The 17,367-nt window shown below is 34.4% G+C and overlaps 1 protein-coding gene across 3 annotated transcripts in view; it reads right to left on the bottom strand.

Annotated features, from left to right (window-relative positions):
• Positions 1-17,367, bottom strand: part of SLC12A2 (solute carrier family 12 member 2) — a 104,909-nt gene that overhangs the window by 46,887 nt on the left and 40,655 nt on the right. For all 3 annotated transcript variants that reach the window (XR_003119802.1, XM_025387501.1, XM_025387502.1), the window contains exons 5-10: positions 11,408-11,547; positions 8,520-8,630; positions 7,001-7,109; positions 4,106-4,233; positions 3,922-4,006; positions 863-1,014 (exon numbers count right to left, since the gene is read on the bottom strand). Coding sequence is in view for 2 of the 3 variants with exons in the window: in XM_025387501.1 (XP_025243286.1) it covers positions 863-1,014; positions 3,922-4,006; positions 4,106-4,233; positions 7,001-7,109; positions 8,520-8,630; positions 11,408-11,547 (725 nt within the window). In the remaining variant the exon portion in view is untranslated. The remainder of the gene's footprint in view (positions 1-862; positions 1,015-3,921; positions 4,007-4,105; positions 4,234-7,000; positions 7,110-8,519; positions 8,631-11,407; positions 11,548-17,367) is intronic.

Genomic DNA, 17,367 nt, shown 5'->3' with positions numbered 1-17,367 from the left:
CACACACAATGTTATTTTAAATTTTTATATGGAAAGACCAACGAACTAAAATAGCTAAAACAATTTTCTTAGAAAGGCTAAAATGGGAGGAATTAATCTACCTGACCTCAAAACTTACCATTTAACTACAGTAATTAAGAATGTGTGGTACTGACACAAGGACAGACACAAAGATCAACAGAACAAAATCAAGAATCTAAAAACAGACCCACACAAATATGACCATGTGCAAGATGATTCCATGCTTTCTAAAGCAGTATATTTATATACTACATATATAAATACACACACACTCATATATATATGTTACATGCTGTTATAAAAACATTAACTTCCAGGGGTTCTTTGCTCTTGAACATCCTCAGATTTTATCCATTCATATTTTAGGTTGCCCAATTAGATATCTACAGTTTTAGGGGAATATAAAGAACAACTGGCCAGGCGCAGTGGCTCACACCTGCCATCCCAGCACTTTGGGAGGCCCAGGCAGGTGGATCACTTGACATCAGGAGTTCGAGACCAGCCTAGCCAACATGGTAAAACCCCATCCTTACTAAAAATACAAAAATTAGCCGGGCGTGGTGGCGGGCGCCTGCAGTCCCAGCTACACAGGAGATTGAGGCAAGAGAATCGTTTGAACCTAGGAGGCGGAGGTTGCAGCAAGCCAAGATAGCACCACTGTGCTACAGCCTGGGGGACAGAGCAAAACTCTATCTCAAGAAAAAAATTAAAAATTAAGAAAAATAAAATAACAACTGTCTTCCCTTTTATGCTATGGCTATATTGTGAATGGTCAGATTTGACAGTAGTCTCACCCCTAGATAAATACAGAACGTCTGTATATTACAAAGCCAATGCTCACCTGGAAGTTGTTCATTAGGCCATAGGAACAAGGACTGCTTTCACACGATGAAAAATCAAAGTTTAATTTGCAGGCTGCAGAAGTACAGTTTGTTAACTCTGTGACAATAGTGTCATTAACGTTTCCAGTGGCATCTCGAACAACACAAGAACCTAAAGTTGTGACAACAAGACACAAGTGACAACAAGAATAATATACTTAATATCTACATTCATTTCAAAATTATACACTTATATATTTATAAAGAAACCAAAGTATTGACTATATATCTACTCAATTATAATAGCATACATTGCATTTACAGTTAAAACTTTAACTGGAACAGAATTTGTAAAGCATCATGGTCCCCAATATTTGGTGAAACTGAATCTTTTATAAAGAATAGTATTTACACATAAACACTTAAAAATCATGTAAACAGAGTTGTGGAAAATGGTATATTAGCAAACTATTTCCTAGCCTATTTGGTAAAGGTGTCCTTAAGTAAATATGAAAACACTGTACTGAAAGAGTTCCAAACGGCAGTGATGTTTTCCTATACTCCAAATATTTTATACTTGAACGTGGCTAAAAATCAGACTTCAGGTAATACCATTCTTCTGTGAGGGAAAATAATTTGAATATTAATGAATTATAATTATATTTAAATCTCTGTCTCAAATATGATTACCCTGAAAAGAAGAAAACACATGGTATCTAAGATTTGCTTAAAAATAACCCGTAGAACAGAGTGACTTGGAAATAGATGAAACAAGATTAAGCATGTACTAATATTTTTGCTAACTGTTTTGAAGCTGCGTAATAATTATTGAGCTAATTTGAAAATGCTCCCTACTCTTCCATAAAATTGAAAACTTCCGTAATAAAATATTTAAAAAGTGACCTTGAAGCAAGCTTTACTATTCAGAGTAACGTGTAATGCACAACTAATGGTAATTACCGTTCCTTACACTTTAAAGATTTTTACTTTCTGAAGCACTTTTTCAGTATTATTTCATCATATATTGAGGTAAAAATTACATGCATGACAGAAAAAATTGAATAAACAGAACTAAGTATGAGAAGGGAGGATATTTTAATGACTAGGCAGACTATACAGTTCCTTGTTTTTCAATTTTTTCATCTACCATTCAGAACAGTCCTTGAAAAACCATGTTTCCATAAAGGTACCTCTGAAACAACTGGCAAATGAGGGGAGTACAGAGCCCTGCAAATCCCCCCAGCCCTAAAGTAACTGTATTTTCATGTGCTTTGTATTCTGATAGTCTATGCCTGAATTTTTTGGGGGAAAAAAGGTTCCACTGCTTTGAGCTTAACAAGCACTGGTGTAGAGGCTGCCTTTACTGGCCTAGCTACTGAACATCAGCATCAAGGGGTTACTCCTATTGTTTCAAGGGCTAATGTAGACAGAATGAAATGTGTACGAGGGCTAGCAATGTTAGAGGGTAAAATAAAAATAGAAAATGTTCATTTGCTATAACAAACTATTTTACAAGCTAAAACATTATCAATTAAGTCACTTTAAGACTAAATTTACTTTAAATAATGTATAGAAGCATGCTAGGAACTTTTAGGGGAACCCATATATTTTGCTAAGCATATATATTCATCTGTTTTTTCAAAATAAATTTCAGAGATTTGTCTATGAATTCTAAGGATAAATGAAATCCAAATTCCTTTGTAAATGCCAATTCAGCCTGGGCGTGGTGGCTCATGCCTGTAATCCCAGCACTTTGGGAGGAGGTCAAGGCGGGTAGATCACCTGATGTCAGGAGTTTGAGACCAGCCTGGCCAACATGGCGAAACCCCATCTCTACTAAAAACACAAAAATTAGCCAGGTGTGGTGGCAAGTGCCTGTAATCCCAGCTACTCAGGAGGCTGAAGCACGATAATTGCTTGAACCCGGGAGGCGGAGGTTGCAGTGAGCCAAGATCAAGCCACTGCACTCCAGCCTGGGCCAGAGAGTAAGACTCCATCTCAAAAAACAAAAAACAAAAAACAAAAACAAAAGGCAATTCAGCCCACCCTGATATTATTAGTATTTCTGTCATGTAGTGACATTTCCAAATTACATTTAAGCAACTAGAAGCAGAGTTTATAAATATAAATACGCTATTACTTCCCAGCATATCAGTGAATATATAGCAAAAATGAAATTTTCTTACCAAATCCAATAGAAACCTCATATTGTGTAGCCTATGGACTTGGAGTTTATGATTCTTCACATTAGTATTAAACTAAGATTTACTTTTGCATTATGCTTAAGAAATTTAACTATAAAGCTTGACAAATGCAAACCATATGTAAACTAATAGTAATTCATAGAAAATAGCCTTAAAGACTTTATTTAAAACAAACAACAAAAAAAAAACTTCTTTGCCATGAAAACAAATCTCTAAAACAAATGCCACTATCTTTGGTAGTGAAATCTCTGAGCTTCTATTTTCTCATCTGTAAGAAAAGGTTTAGAGACTGGTTGACCACTTAAGTCCTTTCAAGTTCTAAAATACCATGATCCCATGAAGTAACAACATGGTTTTGAAATAATTTTCATTAAATCTAGTAAGAATTTAGTAAAACTTTTCCTAAGTAAAACCTAGTATGTCCTATTCTTCGAAACCAGTGTTTTTATAGTAAAAAATTGCCAAGCATTGCTTAATAGCCTTGAAAGAATCTTTATATACTATAAAAAAAATAAATAACCATCTTTAAAAAAGTTCAGAAATTTGTAGCAGTAAAATTCATTTGCTTCTACATATGAATTGTTTTCGATAAATATATCTCAGTGGAATGAGTTTACAGATTCAATTTCGTATAATTTTCTAATTTACCATAATTAATTAAAAAACTGGAAATGTCATAAAGCATTTGGTGGTTTAGATAATGTCTATAAAAGTCATTATTAGTTTTCTAAAAACTGTTTTTGAATTATAATAAGCAATTCCATATCTTTTTATTGAAATATTTCTGAATTTATAAGTTAGCAAATGTCATAAAAGTATTTACAGTATGTACATCATGAAATTTCTGTAACATAAAGAAATGTAAAACTATTTACCTACAGATACTGCAATTCCTACGTAAACCAATGTAGTAATTAAAATGGCTAGGAGTGTTCCTTTGGGTATGGCTGATTGAGGATCCTAGAAGACAAGAAGATTTTTTAAAGTCTATCTGTAAAAATAAATATACATATTCCACTTTTAAAATATATAATTGATATAGCACTTTACACTACTTACTGCAAGATCACCTGAGATATTCGCTCCAGCCAGAATACCAGTTGCAGCAGGAAAAAAGATGGCAAATACAGAAAAGAAAGTCTCTTCCTCTCGAAAATCTGGCCCAAAGTTCTCATTAAATATTTCAGCTGTAGCAAACAAAATATTTTTGACAATTAATGGAAAGCAAATTAGACTACAATAATTGAGGTCAAGAGTAATAAGTATATATGACCCCTAACTTTTCTTCAGTTAAAGTAACTGGTAAATTTTTGCATATTTCCTAGTTCAAGTATTTGGTGTTCTTTTCTTGTATGAGACAACGGTTTACAACCAAAATGATCATCTGATCTGATTCATGCCCCATTTTTGTATACCTCACCAATTACGTTTCAAGAGCCTCCGACTGAATTGTTACGACTAGCCCAAATGCAAATCAGAATGTGGATAATCTCCTAAATCTCTGAGGTAAAAGAAACAAGAAAGGAGGCAGAAAAACAAAAGGGGGCATGGTGTGGTGCCTCACACCTGTAATTTCAGTATGTGGGGAGGCCAAGACAGGCAGATTTCTTGAGCCTAGCAGTTCGAGACCAGCCTCGGCAACAGAGGAAGACCTTGTCTCTATAAATAATTAAAAAATTAGCCAGGAGTGGTGGCACATGCCTGTGGGTCCCAGCTACTTTGGAGGCTGGGGTGGGAGAATCATTTAAGCCTGGACAGTCGACATTGCAGTTACCCATGATCATGCCATTGCACTCCAGCCTGGGTGACAGAGTAAGACCCCATCTCAAGGGAAACAAAAAAGGAAAACAAAAGCAACATCATAATAATATAGAATCAATTTTTTGATAGCTTCCAACTTACATTACCATCTGTATAGATTTTGGTCCACAGCTTTCTCTACTATCCCGTGATCCATTGATTTTTGAGGCTGTCAGACAATTAGCTAAGGTACCCTAAATAAAGTTCCTTTTGATTTCAACAATAAAAGCTTCAACTAGACCTACTGTTTTCATCTATGACTCTAAGATAACCGATTAACTGTAATGTATCCATCTATCCATTCAATACTTGAGTAGCTACCATGTGTCAGGTCCTGTACTAGAGCTTTCTAGCATCTCGAAGAACCTAGAGATGCAATATAAACAAGTTAGACATTGTTCCTGCCTTCATGGAATTTAAGAGTCTCAATAGCAAATGATAAAATAAGAAACAGGTAATTATAAACAGCAGTAAATATTCTGATGAAAACAGGGAGTTGAATAACAAATGAGAGAGAGAGAGTCTAATTCAATGTGGTTACAAAAGGCTAAGCAAATATAAGGAAGGAAACGATACTTAAGCTAAGAGTTTGCTGAGCAAGAATCAGTCATGTGATGATCAGGGAAAAAAGAGTACACCAGAAAAGAGAAACAACATGTATGAAGACCCCCAAGTAGAAAAAGGTTTAACTCTTTTGAGGAAATAAAAGAAGATAAAACTCTTACAGTAAGGGGAAGAATTAAATGAGAATGGAGTGACCACTGAGGGACAGAGTATGAATATTTTATAAAAGTCAAATTTATCCTAAATAAAATGGAAAATCAAAGTAGGGTCATAAACACACAAATGACATATACTATTAATGTGTGGACAATGGACTGAAAGATTCAACATCTGAAACAGGGAGGCTGATTAGGAGGTTGCTGCAGAGGTTCAATCTAGAGATGGGAAAATAAATGCACTGATTAGAAAAGGATTAAAATTAATAGGAGCAGGTAGGACGGGAAACACTAAGATCCTGGTTTCAGTTACTTAGATGGAAAAGCTTAAGAAGAAATAAGCAGGAGAGACTTCAAATAATCAGTTGGATATATATTTATGTTTCAACTTCAAAGGAGAGATTCAGGAATAGAAACATGTCAGTTATCTTAATAGCATTTTGAGCCATGAGAATACACACCACCCAAGGAAGAGCATATAGTTAGAAGGTCAGCACTATAATAGTTGTACAATTCTGCATTTAAAGGGGGTAACAGGAGTAATAGTCATAGTGACTAGCAAGTTAGACACCTAGGGTATCTGACATCGAATAAAATAGACGTGTTTCAAGAAGGAGAAGAAATGACTAAGAGAAATGAAGCAGAGGACAAAAAATTCATAGTAGATCTAGCACCATCTGACTTATTTTGACCAACAAAAGCCAGATGTGAGAGGGGTTAAGGATGAAGCCATTTGGTAGAAGTTTGACAGGGCTATGAACAGTCTCAAAGTATTCTTCCACAGATCACTTATTAACTGCAAAGAAAAAAACAGCAACCTCACAATAGAGAAACTGTGCAGGTATAACCCTGACTAAGTCATCAAAACTAACACCACTAAGTAATGGAAAAAACTGCATCATGCACCCTCCAAATGTGGTGCACTAAGAAGGAGACACGGTTCACTTATGTTCCTGACAAAAACGAGTAACTTGAATCTATCTATAAAAACAAATAAGACAAACCCAACTGGAGAGATCTCCTGAAAATCAAATGGCCTGCACTCTTGAAAAATGCAATTATACCAAGAAACTAATATTTCTAGTTGCTTTCACAATCTTAGGTGCTTCTAAACTATTGTGCTTAAATATGCTAAAAGAATGAAAGTCATATTAGAACAAAAGTTAGAAATTCAGTTACAAATTCCCAAAACTAGTAGAGAATAAAATCTATTGCCTTTTGTTGCTAATAATGAAAAAGAAAAGATGTAAATAGAAGTAATTTTTACTCCAACTGTACAGCATACATAAAGGGGACAAAACTAAATTGTAAATTAGGATGAATCACCAAACCATAGTCAATTCTGTTACAAAATATCTAAAATGTACAAAATTTAATTGATAATAGAATTCTATAAACAGGTACCCTTAAAAAATATTGAAACTTTTTTACTTACATTTATAACCAAAAAACCCTTTTGGCTTCTTGCTCTCCAGTGGGATAAATGTTCCTATGACAAAGTCACCAATAGCAAGAAGTAGGATCACCAAAAGAACAATCTGAGCCTGCAATTTTAAACATTAAAAATTAAAATCAAGAATCTTGTTTCTGTATCTTGATTCAATTCCCCTAGAATATAACTTCCATGAGGGAAAAATTTATGTCTTGTTTTGCCTGATTCCCCAGTGCCTTAAACAATGCCACATGCCAAGTAGCTGCTCAATAATTCCTTGTTTAATGAACAAAGAGATCTTTAAAGAAATATCTGGGGGAAAAAAAAGATAGTAAAAGTGAGATCATGCTGTATTTCTGAAATGAGTTAAAGATGTGCATGCCTTCCCACAAACCAAAAAGCACTGTAAATTCCAAAATACTATAGACTTTCATTCTAGATCATTCCTGTCTCTTCCACCTTAACACTACAATCTTGACATAGAAAACATGCTGAACACAAACACAAGTTTTATAAATGGTCCAAACATAAAGTTGAGTGTGTGACTGCTACAGGAAAATAAGAAAAAGTACAGAAAGAAGATGACAATATACAGGAGGGAAATTCAAGTAGCAATGGGAATGGAAGGAAAGAGCAATCTATGAAAACTACCATTTCCCCTTCTCCACTCTTAACCTCTCAATAAAACTGAACACTCATGAAAAACGGTGTCATCTGTGGGAAAAGGAAGTACATATACACTAATCATGTCCCAGGTGGTATAAAATTCTGTTATTTTCATACAGTAAATGTGTAAAATGTGTAAATAAATGATTTAATTTTATACTAATATGACTTTACAATAAAGTACAAGATTGAAAAAATTACTCTTTCAGGCTTTCCTAATTTTTGGTTTGGTAAACATTATCGTATCATATATAGCACAAATATGTGACTTTTATAAGGTCTTTAAAGTAACGTGGATATCCACTACTTGGGAAACTACAGCTGTGCTATGATGCTCTAATTCTCAAAGAGACAAAAACACTTCTGGGTGCTCTGCTTATGGGTAATGTGACTTTAGCAATTTTTTCCAGAAACAATGATACTGGCTTTGGTAGTCATAACTTCTGAAATTTCAATAGCAAGAATAACTTCTCTAACCTCATGTGGGCAATAACTTTTACTTACTGCCCCATGTTTAAGTTGAACTTTTAAATAAATTACAAAGCCAGATGTTTCATTTGGAATTAAACACTGACCTGAGCATTTTTACATATTGCAAAACTGGAGAATGGGCGAGACGGTGGGAAATTCAAAATTTACAAAGTACTTTGTTTAACTAGATCCTAGGTTGAGTGTTATCTCCAAAGATTCTCTACTTTGTCAAGTAGAAAATAACCTTATATATAAACTTTTGTGAAAATGGCCACTTAGGTACCATTAGAATCTGGAAATATTATCATACGTTAGAGTGTTCCCAAAACATAAGCTCTAAAAGCTCACATATTAAATATTTATAGGTGTTCCCATCATAACTTACTTTTGCTTCCCACTCCATTCCAGCTACTGAGATACCTAAAAGAATCACCACTGTAATGGCTCCAATAATTCGGATATCATTGATTTCATCTATCATAAGTATGGAATGTTCCTAGAAAAAAGAATCATAAATATAATAAGCAATACTAGTTATTTTTATACACATTCACACTCCTTTTGAAACATTTTAAGAGATATTATGGTGCCTTACCTGTAGAAGTTGAATAAATGGTTACTTAAGAAATAAATGGAAGACCTAAAGGAACAAATTACTATTTACCACTGAGGTGTCATTCAAGGATCTGATGACATAAATGTGTGATTACTAACACTTCTATATTTAATATAGACTCAACAAATCAAAAAAGGAATTGCTAACAAGTAAGAAAGTTATAATACTGCTAATTAGAATTTTAAGTTATATAGCACAAATATATTTTTTATTTATTGTGATTAGTGAGCTCATGCTTTTAATGGTCTTTTACACTGCAAGAGAGTAAGTGATGAGCACACCTTCCTGCTGCTGTCCAAAAACACACACCGTTTCCACTCTGCAAACAGAATTATTTGTAGTTTAATATCAATGGCATTTTTAAAAGATTCCCACCTAGGATAAAATTAAAGATTATGATATCCCACTTAACTAAGTAAAAAGCGATTTATCAATTACTACCACTTCTCAAATAAGGTAATAAAAGGCACAAAAAAACTAAAACATAATTTAGTTGTTTTGATAACTCAGGATGACTATATATTCTGCTGCAACTGACAAAGTATAGATTATAATAATCCTATCAATTTGCTTCTTTTAAGAAAAAGCAATCTTGTTAATGCTTTTCAAAAGAAATTCTTTCATAAAAGTCAACTACAAGAGAGGAATAAGATTGCTTGAATTCCAGATAAATGACCTTAATACAAATATCAGGGTGGAAAACCCCCTAGATCCAAAGATGCTTTTGACAAGCGAAGGCATAGAAAGTGTTAATATTTAACCAACACAGTAGGAAAAGTCATTTCCCAACCTTGTCCAACCTTCAAGGGTCCCATTAAATTTCATAAAGTAGTACATACTTTTTACTTTGCAAAAAAATTTTTTAGTTTTTTGATATTTGATTTCAACATCTCTTGAATCTGATCTTTGAAATTCTCTATAGCATTTGGATAATCATATCTGAGAATTACTTGAAAAAAAAAACGGTACTCGTATAAATATCTATTGACTGGCTTTTAGATTTATGGACCATGATTGCAACAGAAGACTACTGCTATAGCTCAGTATTTTATATAATAAATGTAGTTTAAAATGTTTTAAATTTCATATTTCTCTAAATTAAATTTTCCATGAAACAAAAACATGTATAAACCCTAATTAAATACTTTGATAAGCATTCACAGAGTAAACCTTAAACTTTGCCTCTCAAATAAAAACATACACTAAATTAAACAATGAAAGAATATAAACTCTAATGGTTACATTGCTTACTCATGGTATTACAACCCTTCTTTTTCTTCATCCCTTTGGTGTACACAAGTAAAGGTCAATGTCAACGCAGGTGTCAATCCTTGTCAGATTTTATACTTCCTTATGTACCATTTACTACTGTAGAATAGTTACAACCTAACCTAACATGAGCAATTTACAGGTGTCACTTGAGGTTCCTTTCATTTAATAATATTTGAGGAATCCTATTTCACTCTTACTTCTTTAATTATACTCCAGAGCAATACAGTCACCTCTATTCGGATATACTCACGGTTCTTCTAGTTAATACATTCAAACTAAACTGTCCTGTGTTCTCCATCACACGGCAAATGGCATTATCTTCCATCTAACTCCAAAAGTCAGAAATGTGTGTATACACTTGACATCCTATTTCTCTAATTTCCCACATCCCATTAATTATCAAATCCGCTCATTCAAATTTTTTAAAATCTCCCCAATTCACCCACATTGCTCCTGCTCCACAAGTCACTGTTTTAATATAAGCCACCATCTCCTCTCCCAGGACACCCACAACCTTGAAATGGTCTCTATTTCCAGTTGTGATTCCTCAAGTCCATTCCCTGTACCACGGTCAGATACTTCCCTACGTCCCAAATCTGAGCATGTCACGTCCCCCATCTGAGCATGTCACGTCCCCCAATCCCAAACAAGACCCTAACTTAAATGGAAATAAGACCCTTCTCCTGATTATTTTTTCTCTCTCTAGTCTTATATGTCTTGCTGCTTTGTGCTTGAACCATACAAAAATGTTTGCATTTTTCTTTCTTTCTTTCCTTTTTTTTTTTTTGAGGCAGAGTTTCGCTCTTGTTGCCCAGGCTCACTGCAACCTCCGCCTCCCCGGTTCAAGCGATTCTCCTGCCTCAGTCTCCAGAGTAACTGGGATTACAGGCATGCACCATCATGCTAGGCTAATTTTTTATTTTTAGTAGAGACAGGGGTGGTCTCAAACTCCCGACCTCAGGTGATCCACCCACCTCTGCCTCCCATAGTGCTGGGATTACAGGCATGAGCCACCACGCCCGGCCATGTTTTTCTTACCTCTACCCTTTAAAGGCCTTTCTTTCCTTTTCTTCCCTATTCCCCTCATATCACTTCCACCTTTCCAATTTGCTTACTAACATCTAGACTTCCATCCTTGGAGAGCCCTTCTTGACTCCCTTCCAACCCCAATTCCTGAAAAGTAAGTTAAGTGCTCCCCACTTTGTGTTGCCACTGCTGACATTCTAATAGTATTTTAATCTTTGCCTATCTCCTGTACTAAACTTTTTGAAGGACGAATCTCTTGGTCATTGCATCACTGCTTTACCAACCTCTAACATGGTGATTGGCATATAATTCCTCAATAAAGATTTGGTAAACGAATGACTAAAAGGAAGGTGAATTACCTTAAGCAACTCCACCACAGTTTCTGCAAATCCAACCACATACATAGCAACTGCAACAGCGTTGGCAAAGGCGAAGATTAGACCAATTGCACCACCAAATTCTGGCCCGAGACTTCTAGATATTAAATAATATGCTCCTCCTAAAAAACAAAAAAACAGGTACTAAAGTTAGAATTTAAAAAGCCAAATTATCCTTTAATTACACAAGAGTTCACAAAGCAGATGCCCCCAATAAGCAGAGCAATTAAATAGGCAAGTGAGTGACTGTATTTTCAGAAATACCTAAAAAGGATATTTCACAAAACACCTAACAATTCTCAGCATCCAGATAATGTTCCCCATATCAAATATAAAATCATCCTACTTGAATTCCCATTTTCTCTTTTAAAGTTTAGATTAAAATGGGTCACAGCCTCCTCCCCTTCACAGATCCCAAGAGACCATTTCCCAAAGAATTTCTAATATATTTAATCTTAATGTAACTTTTATTTTTATGTTTTTGTTTTTAGACACAGTTTCACTGTCACCCAGGCTAAAGTGCAGTGGTGCAATCTTGGTTCACTGCAACCTCTGCCTCCCAGGTTCAAGCAATTCTCATGCCTCAGCCTCCTGAGTAGCTGGGACTACAGGTGCGTGTCACCACGCCCAACTAAGGTTTTTCGTTTTTGTTTTTTTTGAGACAGAGTCTCGCTCTGTCACCTAGGCTGGAGTGCACTGGCGCGATCTCGGCCCACTGCAGCTGCCACCTGCTGGGTCCATGTGATTCTCCTGCCTCAGCCTTTTGAGTAGCAGGGACTACAGGCGTGCGCCACCTTGTCTGGCTAATTTTTGCATTTTTAGTAGAGATGGGGTTTCACTATGTTGGCCAGGATGGTCTCAATCTTCTGACCTCGTGATCCACCCGCCTCAGCCTCCCAAAGTGCTAGGATTACAGGCGTGACTAATTTTTGTATTATTAGTAGAAATGGAGTTTCACCGTGTTGGCCAGGCTGGTCTCAAACCCCTGACCTCAAGTGATCTCCCCACCTCAGCCTCCCAAAAGTGCTGGAATCACAGGTGTGAGCCACCACACCCAGCCTTAATGTAACTTCTAAATCACAGTTGGTAGGATTTTAATTACTTAATTATGGCAATTTGCTAGTAAGGTGAATACCAAGACAAAAAAAAAAAAAAGTCTCACAACAGCATATAATGGTACCCCTAAAAGATGTAGTTTGTATCCTAGTGAATCCTGTCTAAATGGCAGAATAAGCAAAAATATTAAATAAGCTATCAAGAAGCAAGTTATTTTTCTAATTTAAAAAATAAATCGGTATTATGATTCAGAGTCAATTTAATGCTTACCTGAAGTCTCTAAGAGCTCTTCTAAAATTCTAATTTAAATTTGGCTATTAGGTCATAATCAAAACTTGGTTTTAATAGTACTGAAGTTACATAAAGCTATATACATATTTCTATAAACTGATGGAATACTTGAGACCATATAGTGAAATGTCATTAAACAGCTGAATATTTGTTTCTATTGTTCACCCAGTATAAAGAAGGTAAATGTATCAACAAAAAAATCCTACAGTTAAAGTACTAATGATGCAAACTTCATTTTGGAAAACGCCTGTAACAGGTTTTATAGTTGATTCCTATCAATTTGCTCAAAACATTCTATACTTTAAAATCCATCCACTATAAAACTTCCTTAGTTTTCATGACCCTGAAAATTAAAAAAAGCGCAACCCAACCATTTAACATTAGCCTCATGATTTTATGAGATAAAAATGACTTAAAATTTTCTATGAAATATTCTTGAACACTAAAAACTCCAATTAATTTACATAATGACAATTTTGTCAAAGATCTTAGAATGAATATATTACATCACATTATAATTAATCACAAGGAAAATCCCTACAATAGTATAATTATCAACCTTTATTTAACATGTTTTCAAAATTAACAAATTATTTCATCTACTCCCAATAGCAAAAATGAATTAAAACAGTTTATCCTGATTTTATAGATGAGAAAATGGAGTCACAAAGACAGGTTACTGAAATTGGTCAACACTCCTGTCTTTAGTTGTTGACAATAACTTTAGAATCAGAAATATGACCAATAGGACCTATTAAAGCAAGAAATTCATTTTATGTGCCTTAAAGTTTTGATTTTATAAAATGCTAACTGAGATTTCACAATATTTAAAAGTCTTTCACAAATACAGAAACTTAAAACGTAAAACTCACATTTTAAAAGATTTGTATTGTTTTCAAGAAAAAGGAAGTGACACATGGATAAGAATATAAAAACAACTGCACATCATCTTCTATTATTTCTTATGAAAAGCAACAGTTATTTGCCCTATTCCCTCCCACTTCCATTCCTATTTCCTAGAGGTTATTATTATTATTATTTTTAAGATCTACCACTCTGAAAGACTGTGGTATTTTTTACTAATCAGCACAGACTAGGTATACACCTTATTTTGTTAAATACTACACATTTAACTTAATTCTACTAAAGTACTGTTGTCATCCTCATTTTACAAATGAGAAAATTATGGCTCAGGGTTAAGTAATTTGGCTAAGGTCATGGAAGCAGCTAAGTAAATAACTGTATTTAAACTCAGATCTCCCTGACTTAATTGCTTACCAGTACAATATGTATGATAAACTCTTGTAAATCAGCTTTCCTGTTATCGCTAAAAATGCTGAAGACATTAATAGAAAATAAAAATTATTTCATTAAAAAAATCTATGGATCAAGCAAACACAGATGTTAATATGGAAAAAAAGTCCTGATGGGGTCTCAGAATTTGGCCATAAACTACCCTTAACCCTGACTGTAAAGAACATAATTAGTCAGATGCTAGAGATACTAAGTAGTGACAATACTGAGTTCCATCATTATTACATCTTAATTTGGGGATATATGCCCCTGTAACTCTTATTAAATCTCCAATCAGTAATCAAAAACCTAACTAGGCTAATCAAAAGCCCAACATTAAAAACTGGTATCAGTCATAAAATAAGTCTCAATTTCAAAAACCTGAAATGACACACTGTATATTACTGACCATAACAGAACTATATTAGATGCATGAAAGATCCCTAAATGTTTAAATTATGTAACACACTTTTAAATAAATCACAAGGGAAATTAGAAAGTATTTTGAACTGATTTGATAATGAAAGTGCAACATAAAATTAGTGAGATATACCTAACATAGAAATTACAGTAAAATTTGTTTTAAATGCTTATACTAAAAAATGAGGATGTATCAATAATCTAAGCTTCTACCTTAAGAAACTGGAAGAAGAGTAAATAAAATCTAAAATGGAAAAAATAGTAAGAAGAAAGCCAAAAATTATTCTTAAATATTGAAAAAAAACTGATAAACAATAGCTAATCAAAAACAAAGAAGAAAAACAAAAAACTATAGGTGCAGATGACTTCACCAGTGAGGAAGAAATAAGATCAATTTTACACAAACTCTTTCAGAAAATAGAGGAAAAGGGAACACATAAGATGAGCATAATACTGACATGAAAACCTAATAAGGTTATTATAAAAAAAAGACAATTCCAGGCCGGGCACAGTGGCTCACGCCTGTAATCCCAGCACTTTGGGAGGCCAAGGTGGGTGGATCACAAGGTCAGGAGATTGAGACCATTCTGGCTAACACGGTGAAACCCCGTCTCTACTAAAAATACAAAAAATTAGCCTGGCATGGTGGCTGGTGCCTGTTGTCCCAGCTACTTGGGAGGCTGAGGCAGGAGAATGGTGTGAACCCTTGAGGTGGAGCTTGCAGTGAGCCGAGATCACGCCACTGCACTCCAGCCTGGGCGACAGAGTGAGACTCCGTCTCAGAAAAAAAAAAAGAAAAAATTCCAGACCAATATTCCTTATGGTCATACTCAAAAATGTTAAAGTCTTAGCAAGTAAAATTCGACAGAAAGGATAATATCTCTGACCTAGTGAAGTTTACCCTACAAAAAGTAGGTTGTTTTAGACGCAAGAAAAAAAAAAAAATATATATATATATATATATATATATATATATATATATAGGTTGTGATAATAGAATAAGGGAAGAAAAAATACATTCAGTTCAACAGATGCAGGAGAATCATGACAAAATTCACTATCCATTTACGATAAATATGCTCAGCAACTCAGAAATAGAACTCAATCTGACAAATGACATATTTTAAAATCTTATAGTTAACAGTGATAATGAACTCATTCCAAGACTAGGAACAAAGAAAGGATGTTTATTCTCACCACTTCTAGTCAACATGGTACCACAGGTCTTAGCTAGTTCAACAGTCAAGAAAAAGAGGAGAAAAAGTCCTAGAGACTCTAAAGAAAAAGTAAAAACCATCTCTATTCACAGATGACAAATCATGGCTATTGTGAAGAGCGCTGCAACAAACATGGGAGTGCAGTTCTCTCTCCAGTATACTGATTTCCTTTCTTTTGGGTATATACACAGCACTGGATCATATGGTAGCTCTATTTTTAGTTTTTATGAGGAACTTCCAAACTGTCCTCCATAGTGGTTATATAGTGGTTATATTAATTTACATTCCCACCAACAGTGTACAAGAGTTCTCTTTTCTCCAACATCCTCTCTAGCATTTGTTACTGCCTGATTTTTTTATATGATTTGCATTTCTCTGATGACCAGTGATGCTTACTGCCTTTTCATATACCTGCTTGCCATTTGTATATCTTCTTCTGAGAAATGTCTATTCAAATCTTTTACCCATTTTTAAATTGGATTATTAGCTTTTGTTCCCGGAGTTGTTTGAGCTCCTTATATATTTAGGTTATTAATCCAATTTTTTGGCAGAAATTGGCATCCTAAATCAAAAATTTATATGAAAATGCCAAAGATCTAGAAAAGCCAAAACAATTTTGAAAAAGAAAAGTTAGAAGACTTAGACTTACTATGAAACTAATCAATCAAGACAAGATAGTGCCAGTATAGGATAAACAAACAAATCAATGCAACAGAATTTAGTCCAGATGACAGACAATTGATTTTTCAACAATGGTATCAAAAACAACTCAATAAGAAACAGTTGTTTCAACAAATGGTGCCAAAACAAGTGGATATGTGTACAAGGCTGGGGGCAAAAAGGGTAGGAAGAAAAACTACACTCTCCATCTCACATTATACCTCAAAATTAATTTGAGATTGTTCACAGATAAAAATCTAAAAACTAAAACTATAAAGCTTCTAGAAGAAAATATAGGAGAATATCTTCATGGCCTTGGGATAGGCAAATATTTCTACCATGAACAAAGCACTAGCATAAAAAAAAGAGAGAGAGAGAAACTGGACTTCATCAAAATGGTAAATGTCTGTTCATTGAAAGACATGATTAAGAAAATGATAAAAATGGCAAGACAAGCCACAGATTGAGAACGAATACACACAATATGTATGTCAAATCTAATAACATATCTAGATATATAGAAAAATCTACAAATCAGTAACAAAAGGACAACCCAATTTTTAAATTGGCTACAGATGTGACTACATCCCAAAAGAAGACAGTACAAGTGGCCAATAAATACATAAAAAGATGCTCCTCATCACTGAACATCAAGGAAATGACCCAAACTCCTCCTCGCCACCTACCACCCTCTCCCTACACTTCCACTGTGGTCCATATGTGTAGCCTCATAGAATCCTGGTACTAAACTTCTAATTTCACACACAGTAAGGCTGAGATTCAGAAAGGTCTGTCATTTTAAGCCATAGGTGAACAGTAAAGCTGTGAGAAGACTAAAGCAATCTGTTATTTAGTCCCATAACTATAATCAAAACTAAAATGATTGCCTCACCTATCTCTTATTATCGTTTTAAGAGTTAAGTAATTTAAAAACCTTTGGAAAAAATAAAGCCCGATCACAATTCCATTTTAAACTCTGGCAAAATACACGATTTAATCAATCGT

The sequence above is a fragment of the Theropithecus gelada genome, chromosome 6 (genome assembly GCF_003255815.1).
Source record: "Theropithecus gelada isolate Dixy chromosome 6, Tgel_1.0, whole genome shotgun sequence".
NCBI lineage: Eukaryota > Metazoa > Chordata > Mammalia > Primates > Cercopithecidae > Theropithecus > Theropithecus gelada.
The sequence above is the reverse complement of the archived record's forward strand: the minus strand, read 5'-3'. Positions and strand labels throughout refer to the sequence as shown.